We start from the raw sequence: 17,574 nt of genomic DNA, 5'->3' as shown, positions 1-17,574 counted from the left end.
TTCGTAGACTGTGCCAGGCCTGGGGCCTCTGTTGCTCTGACATCTTCCCCATGGAAAGGAGAGGCTCAGAGGCAGAAGTGCCTGTCGCAGCCGGTGAGGTGCTCTTGGTCGTCATGTTCCCCCTCATCTGTCAGCCTCGCAGGTGTGGTGGCGCAGAGGGGGCCTGGAGGGCCTCACGGTGGATTCCTGTCTCATGCTCCTGAGGTTTCAAGAGGAAAACACTCAGCCTTGGAATGTTCCACAGAGGGGAGGAGAGGATTCTTGGCATTCCTAGTCCCTCTGGGCTGGGGAGTTTAGAGGAGACTCCTACAGCGGCAGGTCAGGCCCTGGCGCTGGGGAGCTGGACTCTGGGGACCCCACCCCCACCGTGCTTTCCTCCCCCAGGCTGTCTGGAATTTTCCTCTGTCTGCCCGAGTTCTTCCCCTGAGGTTCAGCTGCCTCACTGGGGACAGTAAGTAAGCTGGGTGGGAATCAGCTCCTTGATCTCTAACAGTCAGCACAGACCATGCCCACAGTAGGGAGGCCTCCTAGCCCCTCTTCAGGAGGAGAAGTAAATGCCTGGGCACAAAAGCATCTCCATACACTGAGATCGGGGAATTGCAGGCACGTTCAAGTCTTCCACCCCGGGAGGTCAGTGTCACTGCTCCTGGTGTGGGCCAGGACAGTGGGGCTCAGAGAAGGCCGTAACTGGCAGGCAGGGGGAATCAATGAAGAGAGATTGGAGCTTGGATCTGCCTGTGGCTTGCAGGCATCTCCTGCCCACGGGGGACAGAAGGGTGTTCCATCAGGTTATCCGTACATGGACGGTTCCCTGGATTCCCAGTTATGACTCTGCCTGGCTCTCCCTTTTCACTGCCAGCCCTAAGTTTCTGAGAAACAGGGGGCCATGGAGCCGTACCATCCCCCCATAACAGCAACACTCCTGCTTGCAGCCCCTTTCTGAGACCCCCGTCTCTTCCCTGCAGTGAAGTCTCCTTCCCTGATGTCCCTGCCTCTCACTTACCTTCCTGAGATCCAGAGCGGACCTGTGGTCCCCTGCTCTTGACCTTTCCATTCTCTCATGGGTACAGTAACCTGTCAGCCCCTTCAACCCAGGGCCCAGCCTGCTTCTTTGATCCCAAGGGTCCTTCCTGCTGGTCTCTCCTGCAGCCCTGAGCCCCGCTCCACAGACCCGATGTCTCCTGCCTCCTTGCCTGGTCCACCCCGCCTCTGCCCTCAGCCCGCCCAGCCCCACTGCCTTCCCTATGCAGGTCCAACCCGCCCGCAGGCCCAGAGCAGATCCTGTTCCTTATGGTTTGCCCAGTCATCTCAGCAGCCTGGCATCTCCCACAGGCCCCTGATCTGTGGTGAGCACCTTGGAGGCATTTCCTTGACAAATCCCTACAATGCACCCTTTTACCGATGAGGAAACTGAAGGCTGAGTGAGGTGTGTGGGCTGGACGTCCGAGCCCAGACCGTACCCTTCACCCTGAGCTTTGGCCATCCCCCTCCTTTGTCCCCTCTGAGGAGCACCGCACTGGACGGGCATGCATTCGTGCTGTTGGTACTGGTCTTTGCTGGGGCATCTTATCCCTGTGAGGCGACAAGGCCTGGAGGGCAGAGGCTGCTCTTCCCATGACCTGATGACTACAGCTCCTCACACTCGCCTCCTCTTGGGCATCTGTGGGGTTTTCTCCAAGCTCTTGTTGCCATGGAGCCCAACAGCTGGGTGGAATGGAGCTGAACTCCCTATTGTCTGCCTGGCTCCCTGGGGAAAACACCCAGGGTCTCGGGATCAGGGATGAGTGGTCCCAGGCTCTATCCGCCAGGCCCCACTTGCCTGAAGGGTCTGACACCCCCAGTCTCAGTGGCTAGGCCTTGCTGTCTCTTCTCCAGGTTGTCATTCTGCTAATTTTGAGATTCTAAGTTTTTGTATCTTCCCCTCTTCTTCCTCTTCCTTCTTTGGAGGGGGAGGTAGGGAGGATAAATGTTAAATGGTTTGTGAATTTATGAGGATTTGCTCTAGTAAACTATTATATTTTCTAACAATGTTTCTACAGCCTTTGTCTCAACAGTTTAGATCTGCTGCAGGCTGCCAAGCCAAACAGTTAGTTTTGGCTGCCTGCACCCTCCTTTACTGAAATATTACACATTCCTCTCCAGTGAGTGGGACGTAAAAATAGAGCCTGGGCTCGGTTGTGGTCTTTCTGTTTTTAGAATAGACATAGCCAGCTGAGACCCAGGTCCCCCATGGGCGGCTGACACCCAGGCTTGGCCCAGCTGGCCTGAGCCCCCCGGGTGCACAGCCCTGGGCTCTCGCCATCACCTGGGCGGTTGCAGGTGGGGTCCTCAGCATCAGTGTGAGGGGAGGGGGCTTCCTGAGTACTCCCACCTCTCCCGTCTCAGCCCTCTGTGTGAGACTGTGGGCTTGAGTACCCCCATGGGGTACTTGCTGTCTGAGTCGGGAGCTATTGACCTTGGGCTGCTTTTTACATGAGGCACCCCATTGCTGGACCCAGTTCAATGTGGCTACCGGGTTCCTGAGAGCTCTTCCTCTGCATCTGGAGAAACTGACTTTTTTCCAGGATGGAGAACATCGCACGAGAGCTCCCTGACTTTCTAGCATTCATCCCAGGCCCTGGAGGTGGTCCCCTTGCTGGCCTGCCAGGTCCGAGGCTGGGCCGTCCCCTCCTTCTCACTGATCGGCTCCAGTGTCAGAAGACCCCCTTTCCTAGCCTCAGGGGTGTGGGGAAAGATGAGGTCAGAGATCTCGCGGGGAGCCTACGGGACAGCACAGTGGCTACACCATGTCCCTGCAGTGAGTGTCTTACTCAGACTGCACGCCTGATAGTGGGCCAGGATGGGGCTCCAGAGTCTCACTCACTTCTGGGCACAGACACTGCCTGCGTGTCCCAGCTGCCGGCACTTGGTTTATGCCCCTGGTGGTCAGAGGAAGGCGGGAGGGCGCCAGTGCCCAGAGGGCGATACTGACCTCCCCCAGGGAGCTGAGATACCTCTGACCAGGCAGAAGAGGAGCAGAGCCCAGTAGCCTGCATTTATTGAGCACTTACTATGTGCCAAGTTTGGTTCTAAAACAACAGTCTAGGGAGGTAAGGATAATCATTACTCCGTTTTTACTGGAGAAGAAAAGAGCCCAGTTTTGGGTTGGGTCATTTGTGTGTTTGCCCTTTACTGAGAGGAGCAGGTTCCGGGAAGAAGGTGGTTGTGGCTCTGGTTTTGAGCCGGTGAGCAGAAGGCTCTTCTAAAGTGGACCCAGGGCCTGGGGCTCGTCCCAGGAGAAAGCGCAGGAGACAGGCCAGGCTGAGTCCTGGTCTGGGAGGGAAGGACTGCCCAGGGCGCTGGAATCATGGAGCAAAAGCAAGGACGCCTCCTCTAAAGCACAAAGGGAGCTGCAGTGCAGATGCTGCTTCTGTGTGACCCGGACAACAGTGTCTTTGAAAATGACCAGGAGCCATTTTTCACTGTGTCCTAGTCCAGTTTTGCTGGTATTCTGGGGTCTTGGAGCCTAGCAAGATGAACTGTAGTTAGGGAAAAAAGGCCCTCCGTCCCTCTTCTTTTTCCTTCCCCGCCCCTTCCCAACAGGCACGTGTTACTTTGTTTTTTATCTTACTGTTACTTTTGTCTGCGCTGAGTGCTCTTTTCTGCACTGGCTTTCTCTAGCTGTGGCAGGTGGTGGGCTACCCTTTGTTGTGGTGTGCCAGCCTGCATGGCAGTGGCTTCTCTCGTGGAGCACAGGCTCGAGGCACCTGGACTTGACTAGTTGTGGTGCACAGGCTCAGTTGCCGTGTGGCATGTGGAATCTTCCCCGACCAGGGATTGGACCCATGTTCCCTGCAGTGGCAGGCGGATTCTTATCGACTACACCACCAGGAAGTCCCCAGGCACGTGTTTTCAACACAAACCACAAACCTTTGCCTTCTGGGGCAAGAAGTAGGAAAGAAAGAGACCCTTACCAGTGTAGCTGATCGAGGAAGACTGTTTCTTAAAAGGGGGCTATAGAATCATAATTCTCTTTGCAGAATGGAAAACAACAAATGCCTGGTTAAAAAAAAAAAAAAAGACTTAGAAGCTGAATTATATTAGAACTTTATTTCTTCTGTAAGTTCTTATTTTTCCCATTTTTACCTTAGAGTGCCCCAAACCAGGTAGCCACCCCAATTCAGCATGGCCCCCTCTTCTACCCAGATGTCATCATCCCCAGAGGAGCTGTCACGAGGGCTCTGGTGGCCCAAGGAGCCATGAAAGCCTCCGTGGTTGTGTTGCAGTTTGTCACTTCGAGCTCAGTGCTGCTTGGTTGTCCTGATGGAGGGCCTGAAGCGGCCCTGGAGCCACTGCAACTCTCCCCAGGGTCCTTGGCTTCCCTCCCCAGGGTCCTTGCCTTGGCCTACTGCTGCCCTCTGTATAGACTTGTGTTCAGCCCAGGCTTCTGGGGGCTTCTTCCCACTGGAGAAATGTTGATCCTAAAAAAGCCTAAAGTTTGATGAACTGCTCAGTATAAGTACTTTTCTTACCCAACAATTTCCAGATCAATCTCAACTCAGTTCTCTCAGTCTCAATTCCAAGCAAATGTTTTTTTTTTAGCACTTTGCATATTTAAAGAACTCATCATCTCTATGTCCACATTCTCCCTATATTTTATTGTGGAATTTGGAAATATGTGGGCTTCCCAAGTGGTTCAGCGGTAAAGAATCTGCCTGCAATGTAGGAGACGCACGTTCACTCCCTGGGTTGAGAAGATTCCCTGGAGAAGGAAATGACAACCCACTCCAGTATTCTTGCCTGGAAAATCCCATGAACAGAGGAGCCTGGTGGGCTACAGTCCATGGGGTCTCAAAAAGTTGGACATGACTGAGCAACTGAGCACGCACACATGGAAATGTGGAGTATTTGAGAATGATTCCCTCAGAAACCTAAAAATCAGATTAGGTTGCTGACATACAGAAATCCTGCTGTATATGAGGATCTCTGGTGTTTATAAAGACATTGTCCATGGCAGCCACTGGCTTTTTATACATGATGTGATGCCCAGCATAGCTGCAAGCCTAGAATCACTTGCTCCAGATTGGAAACCCAGCCACACAATCTCTTAATGGACTATCTCTTAATCTCTTATGTGACCTAGGACAATTCACTCGTTTGCTCCAAACCTCCATTTTTCTCCTTTGTAGAATAAAAACTTTTTAGATGAAAAACCCATCAAGAAAGGAAACTGTCTGGTGCGCTGAGTGCACTCAGAATCTGCATTTGTTCGGAGCCCCAGTACCTGAGCTTTGATGTCATTTCTTGGGTTTTCTATCTTATAACCCTGAGCTTCAGTGCAGCCTGTGCTTGTAGCTAGAGTTCCTTGTGGCCTCATCATCTCAAAGGGTGTCCCTCTAGCTATCAGAATCTGGGGTTTGAGGAAAAGTCTCAGTCAAATAGAACATATGCAGCTCCCTGGGCTCAGGTCTCCAGCTTCTGTGGGAAAAGCAGTATTTCCATCCTTGTCCTGACAAACATGTTGCAGTGGTGAGACTCCTGGGAGAGTGCTATTTATAAAAACTAGATTGGAATCACCATTTATTAAGTGAAGGTGTATGTATTAAAGTAACAGAGAACCATGTTTTAATAGGGAACTGGTGGCTGCAATAGCTACCCTGATATATAGTGAACAGCATTAAAAATTGGGGCAGCCCCTGGCAAACATTTGGTATGCACCCAAAATCATGATAGAAGAAAGGTTTAAACCTGCTGTAGTCTGATATTTCACTTCTGGAAATCTGTCTGACTAAATGAACTCCAAATGGGGAGCGCTATATACAAGAAGATGTTCATGGCAGCCTTAATTATAACAACAAAAATTAGAAGTAGCCAATTGTCTGATAAGAAGAAAGTGGGAAAGTAGATGGTGGGACAGCCACTGAATGAAATATCTTATGCCCTTTAAAACGAATGGTTACAAAGCCCACACCCCACCATTGATGATGGTGCTAAGTGAAAAAACAATACCCAAATTATATGCATAGCAGAACTGCAATGTCATGAAACACATATCTGAAGAAGATTACATGAAAATACAAAAAGAAATAGAGATTATGGGAAGAGGGAAAGTTTATGAATGTTTTTTTCTAACTCCCCAAATTTTAGCGTATAGTTTTAATACTTTTATTATTTTTCTTTTATTTATTTGGCTGAGACAGGTCTTAGTTGTGGCATGTGGAATCTTTTTAGTTGTAGCCTGTGGGATCTAGTTCCCTGACCAGGGATTGAATACAGACACTGGGAACTTGGTGTCCTGGCCACTAGACCATCAGGGAAGTCCTGATACCTTTATTCTAAAAAGAAGAAGGGAATGTATTCGAGAGTAGCAGTAGAGAGGAAGGGGGGAATGTTCCAGATGGATTTTAGAGCCATTGACGCAGCAGATTGCTTGCTCTGTAGGACTTGGGAACAGCCTCCAGGGTGCACTACTGTCAGAGGGGTTAGATTTCCACCCAGTGATTTGTTGGTCATACAGCTCAACCTTGGCCTTCCCAGGTGGTGTGGTGGTAAAGAATCCGCCTGCCAGTACAGGAAACTCAAGAGATGTGGGTTCTGTCCCTGGGTTGGGAAGATCCCCTGGAGGAGGAAATGGCAACCCACTCCAGTATTCTTGCCTGGGAAATCCCACAGACAGAGGAGCCTGGTGGGCTAGAGTCCATGGGGTTGCAAAGAGCTGGACGCAACTAATTATGCCCAGCTCAGTCCTACTGCTTTTAGTGGTTAGCAATATCAGAAAAAGGCAGTGTCTGGGGGGCACTTGGATGTGGGGTATGGCCTTACCCTCGGGCGTTCCCCACCTAATAGGACCAGGATCGGCTGAGAGCAGCAGGGCAACGCTGAGGAGAGCACACCTGTCTTGTCAGCAGATGCCGCAGGCTGGGGGCCTCCAGTAACAGATGTTCACTCCCCACAGTTCTGGGGCTAGGGGTCCAAGGTCACAGTGCCAGCAGGTTGGTCCTGGAGAGACTTCTCTTCCTGATTTGCAGACGGCCGTCTTCTCGCTGTGTCCTTAGGCGGTAGAGAGCGAGCATCTCTCTGTCTCTTCTTATAAGGGCACTAATCCTGTCATGAGGGCTCTACCCTCATGACCTCACCTAAACCTCTTAAAGGCTTTGTCTCCAAATACTAACTTTGGAAGTTAGGCCTTCAACTTAGGAATTTGAGGCACACAAACCTGCAGTCCTTAGCAGGCATGAAGGCAGAGTGTGGGACGGAGGGGCGTGGGGGGTGGTGAAATCTTTGTAGCTGCACTGAGGCCTGCCTTTGACTTTCTTGGTTTAGTCCAGGAAAGCAGGGTCTGACTGCTGGATTTTTTTTCACCCTTGCTGGCTGTCGTCGATCAGGAAGGAAGAGGCCTGTGAGGTGGGGACTTGGTTTTGGGTCTGGATCCTCACTACAGTGCACTTATGCTGACCGTGTGCCCTTCCTTGTTGTTGCCAAGGGGACAGTCACCCTCCTCAGGAAGGTGTGGGAATCTCTCTTGACGAGCCAGGTGGGTGATCCGCTCACCAAGCAGAGGCCTTAGTCGTCAGTCAGAGGCAGGAGTCTCAGATGTTTGTAGCATCCAGAGTGAAGGGCCTTGCTCTCAAAGCTTCTGCCGTGTCTCAGGGATGTGATGGCAGTCCTGGAAATCACTCCTGAGGACAGACAGACGGTTCCAGCAGAGGGACAGCAGGTGGTCGGTTGCTCCTGGAGAGATGTTTGGGCTGGCACATCCGTTCTGTTGACTGAAGGTGTTGCTGTACTTCTCCCCTCCCCCCATCCCACTAGAGTCAGATGGAGTTCAGCATCTCCTCCTTATCCATCCAAGAGCCGAGCTGCAGCACCGCTGGTGAGCCCAGGCCACCATCCAAAGCTCCTCAGGGTTCACAGGCCCTCAGGGCCCTACAGGGCGGCAAGTCCTCCAGCCTGGATGCCCTGGGTCCTGCCTGGAAGGAAGAGGAGGCGTCCTTCTGGAAGATCAACGCAGAGCGGTCCCGCGGGGAGGGCCCCGAGGCCGAGTTCCAGTCGCTGACCCCCAGCCAGATCAAGTCTATGGAGAAAGGGGAGAAGGTCCTGCCAGGCTGTTACCGGCAGGAGCCCGCGCCAAGGGCCAGGGAGGCGAAGGCGGAGAAGCCTAGCCCCCTCCGCCAGGAGCAGCGGGCAGCTCCCAGTGTCAGCACGGAGTGCGAGAGGCCCCAGCCCGCCCAGGCCTGCGCCAGCCCCCCAAGCGAAGCCGGCCCCTCTGGGCCCATGGGAAAGCCCGTCTCTCCCGAGGTCATGGAGGCTGTGGAGGACATGGAGGATGCTCTGTTCCTGGAACCCGTGCCTGTACAGGTGGGTGTCTGGCTTCAGCCAGGGTCTCCTTGCTGAAGGGACGAGGGCTGCCTCACAGGGGTGGGCGGGTGGGCCACAGATGTCCATGCCTCCTCCTTCCTCTGCCATCCCTCGGCGGCCTGCTGGGTTGTCACTCAGCTCGGCAATCAACAGACATGCAGGAAACGTGTTCAGTGAGCCTGTCTGGGTGCCGTGACTTGTCTGCCTGCTGTGTGGTTGTGTCTGAGATGCCCCCTGCCCTTCCCTGCTTGTGTGAGGGCAGGTGATGAAAGATCGTGGGGGCAGTGAGCAGAGGACTCAAGGGGGAAGCTGGCAGTGTGGGTGGGGTTTGAATGCCAGCTCCACGCAGGGGCCTGGGAGGCTGGGCTGCTCTGTGGGTGAGGAAGGGAGCTGCAGGTGTCCTGAGGGCACATGGGGAAGCAGGCCGGACCCCCAAACCTCCACCAGGAGCAGCTGTGCTTGTTTGCAGATCACAGGAGACTGGCTTCGGTAGTGATGGGCAGCTTCTCGTTTCCAAGCAAAACAGAGTTAGGTGTCCCAAATGGAGTCCTAAGGAAAGGACTTCTTTCTGGGGATGCAGGAGAAGGAAAAGAAAGATCTGAGAGGCTCACTGCCGAGGTGCAGTGAGTTGTGAAGAAAGGGCCCTGCAAGAGAACAGGCAGTGCCAGTGGCTTCTCCATGTTTTCCCAGTGTTGTGGAGCACTGACGTCTAAGCTGCTCTTCATTACTTGAGAAAATTCAGCAAAGAGAAAAGGAAATATTTGGTTAGGACTTTAAACAGAGCTAGTGCTGAAGGGTCACACTAAAATACAAAATAAATTGTGTGTGCGCACACGTGCCCATGTGCGCACGGTAAGTCGCTTCAGTCGTGTCTGACTCTTTGCAACCTCATGGACTGTAGCCCGCCAGGCTCCTCTGTCCATGGGATTCTCCAGGCAAGAATACTGGAGTGGGTTGCCATGCCCTCCTCCAGGGGATCTTTGTGACCCAAGGACTGAACCCACGTTTCCTGTGGCTCCTGCATTGCAGGTGGATTCTTTACCGCTGAGCCACCAGGGAAGCCCAAATAAACAGGTAGTGGTATTTCAGAAGGAGGCTGTGGTTTTGAGACATTGTTTTATAATGAACAAAGAGATACTTGGACAAGGCATGTCTGAGAACCGTGTCTGGGGGAAGATGGTGGCCTACTCGTGGACCTGGGTGAGGCGATGAGCAAGGCTTTGTTCATGGAGATGGATGGCACTTCCCAGAGCTTTACTGCTTCCTGACCTTCAGAGCTTTTCTGGATGCGCTGCAGTGCTTGCTTAGCTCTAGGGAGGCGCAGGGAGGACAGCCATGGGGTGATGCGGGCCCCCGGGTCCCTGAGGAGCACCGCCTTGTGATGCTGGCCCTGAGGCTGGCTTCCTGCCCAGTGGCTCCCTCTCACAGACTCAGGCAGCCACTGTTCTCTTGAGTCTGCAGTGGGGTCTTCCTCTGAGGGAAGCACTTATATAAGATATGTGAGAATCTTAATTGTAAAGAGATGCAGGAAAGTGTTTGTGTAGGGGCTGGGGTGGAATGTGGGACAGAGCCCATGAAATCCTCTGAAAGAACTGATTTGTGAGGGCAGAGCAGAGTGAAATGCTGCTGCACTGAGAACACTGGTAGGAAACCAGGAAAAGGAACGTATGCCTGAGCCCCTTTGGCTTTTCAAGCTCTGGCTCAGTCTGAGGGGCAGCAAAGGCCTGAGATGTGCCTCAGGGGGGCTGCTTAGCCCATTGTCTTCTTTGCCTCTGTGGCGGGGCCTTCCATCGGCAGCATGTGGAGGGCACAGACTCAAGGCTCCCTTGCCCAGGAAGGCTGCAGCCACCAGGTAAACATGTACTTGTGTTAGACCCAGCAGGAGGGCCTCTCAGGTGGCTGGCGGAAGGCTGTGGAAGTGTGTCTGAGTCAGCTCACAGATGGCCCTTTAAACCAACCCCATGTCCTGTAAGTGGGCAGTCTGTGACCTGAGGAATGGTCCTAGGTCGGGGAAAATCACTCCAGAACCTGCCACATAATCTGAAAGAAAGAAGTTTTATGTCCTTTCTCTGTATTTTTCACTCCCTCAACTTGGCGATTTGCTTTGTCTGTCACCATGTATGTGTGTTTCGTATTAGAAAGACTATCTTCCTAACTTGTTCTCTTACTCCACGGGTGACTAAATTAAACATGCTCCTCATTCAGAAATAGAAAAGATACATTTTCTCCTTTTCTCTCCAGGTGGGGACTACAGGCTGCCCTCAGGCGTGCCTGGGGACAGAAAGGGATACGTGTTGGATCCTGGCAGAGTTTGGCTTGCACTGAGCTTTATTTAATTTTCTGGTTCCCAGCAATGAGGCAAATTGAGGTCAGGGAGCCTCTGAGACCAAGCACTCTATTTCATTTGGGTCATTTTAAATGAGATGCTGTTTTTAGATTGTGCTGACTTTAAAAAAGCCTCATGCCTTACTTTGGTGTTTTTATCCCTTCTACAGGTCAGCTCAAGTAATGTCATCTTGAAGACAGGATTTGATTTTCTGGACAACTGGTAAAGTGGATTAGACAGAACAAACAAACCAAGAAACCCCAAGTCTTTTCCAAAGTGGTGTGGTGAAGGGGGAGATTAAACAAAAGGGCAGCATTCCCACTCTTTCCAGAATCATTTGGAAGCTGGTTAATGTTGCCTTGGCCAGCTCTCCAGATTTTTCCCTTTTTGGTAAGACCAGATATCTGTGCTATTTTCAACAATTTGATAACAGTTTTACATCTGGAATTTTTAAAAACTCTTAGGAATTCAGTAAATCTTAAAAATAAAATCTGTGCTCTAGCTCTACCCAATTTCCCCCCTCGTTCGAGAAAGTTTTCTCAACCATGTCACAAAAGTCAGAGAGTGATTCCCACCTCCTCTCTGTCCCCACCCTTTTAAAAATGCACGGGGCTCCTTTTGACGAGTGGCTGTTGAGGATGTCCTTAGTAGTCACAGCGCTCCGCGCCCACTGTGACCACGGGGAGACCTGCCTGCCCCTGAAGTCCACACCCGCAGCCCCAGCTGTCCGGCTTCCCCGTGCGGAAGCCAGGCCTCTTCCTCTGCGGAAGCCACGCCTCTGTATCACGTGCCACCCTTCCTTCACATCACTTCCAGGAAACAGATCATGGGCACGTGGCAGAAGTCATCTTTAAACTGCCTGCCATGCTACTTACTCAGACTCTTCATCTTTGTTTAACAAGTTGCATGTTTTAAAGTTTTGTATTAACTTTACATGATTTTGTATCTAGATTTAGCAGTTATAGGGCTGCCGCTTTTCTTGGGTTTGTACCAGTTTCCCCTTGGAAGTTCTTTGCTACTTTCCCGACCTTTTAGGTGTTTTCTGTCCTGGGCATCTGCAGGAGTCAGGGCAGATGACAGGCATTGCTGGAAGACCAGGCTATTCTGATTAGTTGCGTTGGAACCTTCTGGTGTGAAGCTGGCAGGGGTATCGTATGTCCTTCATCCCAAGAACTGGTCAAGCTGTGTCACGATGGACCCTCCCTCAATCCTGACCACCGACGGAAGTGGAGTCGTTTGTGCATGGCCCCAGCGGCGCCCCCTGGAGGCCTTCGTGGTCATGGCAACAGCATCTCCTGGAGGTGGACTTGGCTGCCTGCTGTGGTCTCTGCTGCTGGGGAGGTAGAGAGGGGGGCGGGTTAGGGCAGCTCTGAGCCTACGCAGAAGGGCAAGGTGTCCTCCACCCAAGATGGGATGGCGTAAGGTCAGAGGAGAGCCCCTGCCCAGTGACCCTCAAGTGGTGTGAGCCTGTTATCCATGCCCTGGCGTGATCTCCACGTTGCCTCTCACTGTGTTCTCACCTGATGCCTTAATCCCTGCAAATCCTGCCAGTGAGCACCTGGTTTCAGTATCAAAGTGTGTCTTTTTAAAATGCCTTTCTGTTTCATATGACATTCTGAAATGATTTCTAGAATATTTTATCTGGCTCCAAGGTAAAGCACATGGCAACTTGTTTTTTTCCCAGAACACAGAACACAGAAGTCGCTCAGTTGTGTCCGACTTCTTTGCGACCCCATGGATTGTAGCCCACCAGGCTCCTCAGTCCATGGGATTTTCCAGGCATGAATACTGGAGTGGGTTGCCATTTCCTTCTCCAGAAAGTTTCTGCCAAAACTGTGGCCTAGCCAGCTTTTGGTTTGATTTCTGCCAATTGCATTATGTCCCTAAACCTCATTTGGCTCCTTGGGGTCTTGAGTTTGACCTTCCTCCTCTGGTGACTGACTGTACTGTGGTGAACACAAGTTCTTTCTGCCCTGTTTAAGTAGAGTTGAAACATTCAAGGGAAAAAGATTCCTAGCATGGTGATGAGGGGGAAAGAATCATAGAAATCCCAGATGGAATTGCACAGCTGGGTACCAGCTCCGCAGGTCAGCCACTGAGCTTCAGAGCTGGGCTTGCCAGCTGTCTCCACTTCCATCTTTGAGCACAGTGGACTGTCTTAGAACCCATGCTTGAAAGCAGGGTCTGCTTAAGGAAAAAAGATGTCGAGAAGTTGCATTCCTTAGTGTTGGCATATCAAGAAAGAAGGATCTGTGTCCTGGGACAGTTAGCCAAGGTGATCTATCTGTTCTTTTAAGAGAGAACTCTTAATTTCTTTTCCACTTTCTCATAAAACCCAATATTCCCATCCAATTCTCCTGGTAGCTGAGGGGATTTGGAGATTATTGAAAGGTTCTGCCTCTTTTATCATCATCTGGGTATTCAGATGGTATTCAGGTCTCTGTAACAATATCTAAAGTTTCATAAATGTACAGCCTCCTGAGATTAAATGTAAAATCACAGTTTGGGAAATCCTAGAGGGAGTTCTGCAATTGTATTGCTTTGCAAAGTAATAAAACTTGAGAGGGAGCGGTGATGGCCTGGAAGACGCATGTGCATGTGTCACCGTCCTGCCTGAACTGTGATTCTCCCCTTAACCCTGGGCAATCCATGTTAAGATGATGCCTTTCACCACCCTCCTGGAACTCTATGTTTGGTATGTCCAAGTAAGGGAAAATTAAACTCACGTTTGCCACCTTTTTTTTTTTTTTGCCACATATCAAGATGGCATTTCTAAAACCAGACGTTTATATTATTTTTAAAATTCACACTTTTCAGTTGAAGCCTAATGTGGTTTTGCATTCTTCCTCCTTTATCCTGGCCACTCTGTTGTCTGCTCCTGAGTTTTAGCTCAAGGATTCAGTGTCTTGCTTTGGGTGACTGTAACTGCAAATTCTCCACCAGGAAGTTAGAAACCAGTCTCAGTTCTTTCACTTGGGATCCCTTCCTACTTCTACCCTTTAGGTTTAGGGGTGCCACCTGCTTTGGGAACAGTGGGGCATGGCCCCCAGCCCCATTGCACCCCCGTGGGTGTCAGAACAGCCTCTTCTTTGATACACATTTTCAAAAACGAAAAATTCTTACTGACTACTTGTAACTTGGTTGTATTTTGTATTAATAGCCTTTAATAAAGCCATTTAAAATTTGTTCAATGTGTCTCTTTGGGACCTCTGCTGGAGTTAGAAAGCCTGCTAGGATGATTGCTGTTGAACCCAGAGGTGAATAAAAGGATTCATACTAGTTAAAACCAGCTTGAAACCTTGCTTCAGCAGGCCCCCTTTGCACAGTCCTGCCTTGGCCCTGCAGGTTAGTGGGAAGCAGTAGCCAAGGTGCACAGCCCCCAGCAGAAGAGATGGGCTGTACCCCAGAGAGCTCTCATACAGCCCTCCAGTGACATGGAACCCAGGGCATGTCTTTCTAAGACAAGCTGATGGCATCAAGTGAGTGAGTCAGAAGGGCAGATGCCATCTCCCCAAAAGCTTTCACCTTGAATGTGATTGAACCTGATTTTTCTTGAAAGAAATATAAACTTGGCTCATGAATTCTATTTTGTTCGTTAAGGTGCAGGTGGTAGGTTACCAGTTGTAGATTGACAGAATGCTTAGATGTCAGTTTTTAAAACTAATACTCTCTTGATTAGTACCATTTTTCTAGATACCGTGCTGCTGCTGCTGCTGCTAAGTCACTTCAGTTGTGTCCGACTCTGTGCGACCCCATAGACGGCAGCCCACCAGGCTCCCCCATCCCTGGGATTCTCCAGGCAAGAACACTGGAGTAGGTTTCCATTTCCTTATCCAATGCATGAAAGTGAAAAGTGAAAGTGAATTCGCTCAGTCATGTCCGATTCTAGTGACCCCATGGACTGCAGCCCACCAGGCTCCTCTGTCCATGGGATTTTCTAGGCAAAAGTACTGGAGTGGGGTGCCATTGCCTTCTCTGCTAGATACCATATATATATGTGTTAATGTATGATATTTGTTTTTCTCTTGACTAACTCTGTATAACAGGCTATAAGTTCATCCACCTCCTATTTGCAGGGCAGGAGTAGAGAAGCAGACATAGAGAACAGATTTGTGGACATTGTGGGATAAGGAGAGGGTGGAACGAATTGACTGAGTAGTATTGAAACATATACATTACCATATGTAAAGTAGATAGCTAGTGGGAAGTTGTTGTATATCATAGGGATCTCAACCCAGTCCTCTGTAACAGCCTAGAGGGGTGAGATGGTGTGTGGGGTGGGAGGGACCTTCAAAAGGGAGGGGACATATATGTACTTATGGCTGACTCACATTCCTGTATGGCAGAAACCAACACAACATTGTAAAACAAGTATTCTCCAATTAAAAATTAAAAAAGCTAATACCCCCTCAAGAAAATGGGGGTTCCAGGTGTCAGACTTCTAAGGTAGCATACACGGTGGGGCCTTGCTGACCACAGATTTTTGGGAGAGCAAGTGATTGTACTTGCTGGCTCTTTGGTATTACAGTGATTTGATGAAGTGTGTGGACCAGCAAGTGTATGTATATGTATGAGAAGAGGCAAAGTAGGTTTCCCCTAGGTTTGGCAACCTTTATGGTAGCTCAGTATGTGGAAACCACATAGCTACCAAAAGAAATAAAAGTGTTTCTATGCAAGAGGGAGCCATCAGCATAGACACAAAATATATCTGGGTATATTCAACACTTTGCAGCCCGGAGGAAAGATGTTGAATCTGGGGGACAAGAACGCTCTCGGTTGTCGGGTGGGGGTATTCATAGGGGCTTGTCTAGAAATTTTCATTGGTCTGATCATATGCTTATATGTAATCTAATAAACTTATAGGTGCCTTGATCCCAAAGGTGGGGGGGCACCATAGGAGGGAGTCAGTGATTCTGAATCCCACCAAAACTCAGGTAGAAAGCAAGTGAGCAATTCTGAATATAAAATTAAAAGTTAACAGCAGCAATACCAACTAGAAACACAAATAAAAGAAAATCAACTCATAATGAGAATTGAAAATATAAGGTATCCAGGAATCAACTTTAACAGTGTACAAAGACTTTTTTTTTTTTTTTAACAAAGAAAACTATAAAAGGAAAATAGAAGGTGTAGAAGAAGAGCTGAATAATCCTAGGTGGAATAACAATATTATAAAACTTCATTTTCTTCCAGTCATTTTATAAAGTTAGTGTAACCTCAACAAAAATTGCAGTTGGGCATTTGAGGAAATTGGATAGATTTACATTAGACTGTAGGTGAAAAATAATAGTTCACTGAAAAATGAGAGAAGCCTTGTCTGTCAGTTATGAAACATGTTTATGGGTCTTGGTGCAGGAATAGATTATTAGATCAATGCAGAGCTTGGGGACAAATGCAGCCGTTAAAGGAAACTTAATTTACAATTAAAGTGACACCAGAAATTGGCAGGGGAAAGGAGGATTCACTATAGGAGATCTCAACATGGATTCTTACACAATTCTACATAGAAGGTAGACTCCATAAAGATTAAAGACCAATTTATAAAAGATAAATGGGTAAAGCTAATAGAGCAAAGTGTTTTGTGACCTAGGGAAAGAGCAAGGAAGGACTTCTTTAGTAAAAGTTCAAAAGCACAAACCATAAAGCAAAATACTAATGAATCTCATACATGAAAATTAAGGATTTCTGTCAATGAAGTACTATTTCAGTAGAGTTAGTGGAAAGGATGGGAGAAGATAATGTGCTATGTCAATGCCAATAGTACTAAGTACTATTGGAATTGTACAAAGTACTAAGGACAAGTACTAAGAATACATAGGGGACTTCCCTGGTGGTCCAGTGGTTAAGAATCTGCCTGCCAAAGCAAGGGACATAGGTTCAATCCCTGGTCCAAGGAGATCCCACATGCTGCAGAGCAACTAAACCCATGTTCCACAACTACTAAAGTCCACACACCTAGAGCCTGTGCTCCACAAAGAGAGAGGCCACCGCGATGAGAACCCTGAGCACTGCAAGTAGAGAGTAGCCCCCACTTGCTGCAGCCAGAGAAACCCATATGCAGCAGTGAAGATGCCGTGCAGCCAAAAATAGACAAAGTACAGAAGGGACTCTTGCAAATCAACAAAAAGAGTCCAGCAACCTTAACAGAATTAACATTACAGAAAATCCTTAAAAACTGTCAAGCATACGAGAAGTTGCTTAAAATAGTTGATAATCAGAGGGAGAAAACTGCTCCATAATGCCAAGTGTTGGCAGAAATGGGATAGAGCACTGGTTCTCAACCTTGGGTGATTTTGCACTCCCTGGGGACCTTTGGTAGTGTGGGAAGACATTTTTTTCGTCACCACAACTGAGGGTGAGGCTACTGTTGGCATCTAGTAGGTAGAAGCCAGAGATGCTGCCAGACATCCCAGAGTGCACAGGACAGCCCCATGACAAAGGATACCATGCTGTGCCATGCTAAGTTGCTTCAGTCAAGTCTGACTCTGTGCAACCCTATGGACTGTAGCTTGCCAGGCTCCTCTGTGCGTGGGATTCTCTAGGCAAGAACACTGGACTGGGTTACCATGCCCTCCTCCAGGGGATCTTCCCCACCCAGGCACTGAACCTGCATCCCTTAAGTCTCCTGCGTTGGCAGGCATGTTCTTTACTAGGGCCACCTTTGGAAGCCTAAAACAAAGGATAAGCTAGTCCAAAGTGTCAGTACTGCTGAGGCTGAGAAAGCCTAAGATAGAGGAACTGTACAGACATTTGTCAAGAATAATCTGGTACTATTCCACCAAACCGAGTGTCCCCTATTCTGGGACTCTGCTGTTCCCCTCCAGAACATGTCTTAAGGAAATTCTCAATCGGGTACTTAAGGAAATATGTACAAGGCTATTCATTACAGTGCTGTATGTGGGAGACAGAGG

The 17,574-nt window shown here is 49.4% G+C and overlaps 1 protein-coding gene across 1 annotated transcript in view; it reads left to right on the top strand.

Annotated features, from left to right (window-relative positions):
- Positions 1-13,849, top strand: part of C28H1orf198 (chromosome 28 C1orf198 homolog) — a 35,004-nt gene extending 21,155 nt beyond the window's left edge. Inside the window, exons 3-4 of the mRNA XM_061404798.1 lie at positions 7,792-8,337; positions 10,833-13,849. Of these exons, the coding sequence (XP_061260782.1) occupies positions 7,792-8,337; positions 10,833-10,889 (603 nt within the window). The 3' untranslated portion in view covers positions 10,890-13,849. The remainder of the gene's footprint in view (positions 1-7,791; positions 8,338-10,832) is intronic.
- The last annotated feature ends 3,725 nt before the right edge of the window (positions 13,850-17,574 follow it).

The sequence above is a fragment of the Bos javanicus genome, chromosome 28, assembly GCF_032452875.1.
Source record: "Bos javanicus breed banteng chromosome 28, ARS-OSU_banteng_1.0, whole genome shotgun sequence".
NCBI classification, from domain to species: domain Eukaryota; kingdom Metazoa; phylum Chordata; class Mammalia; order Artiodactyla; family Bovidae; genus Bos; species Bos javanicus.
Note: the sequence above shows the minus strand (reverse complement) of the source record. Positions and strands in the feature narration are given on the sequence as shown.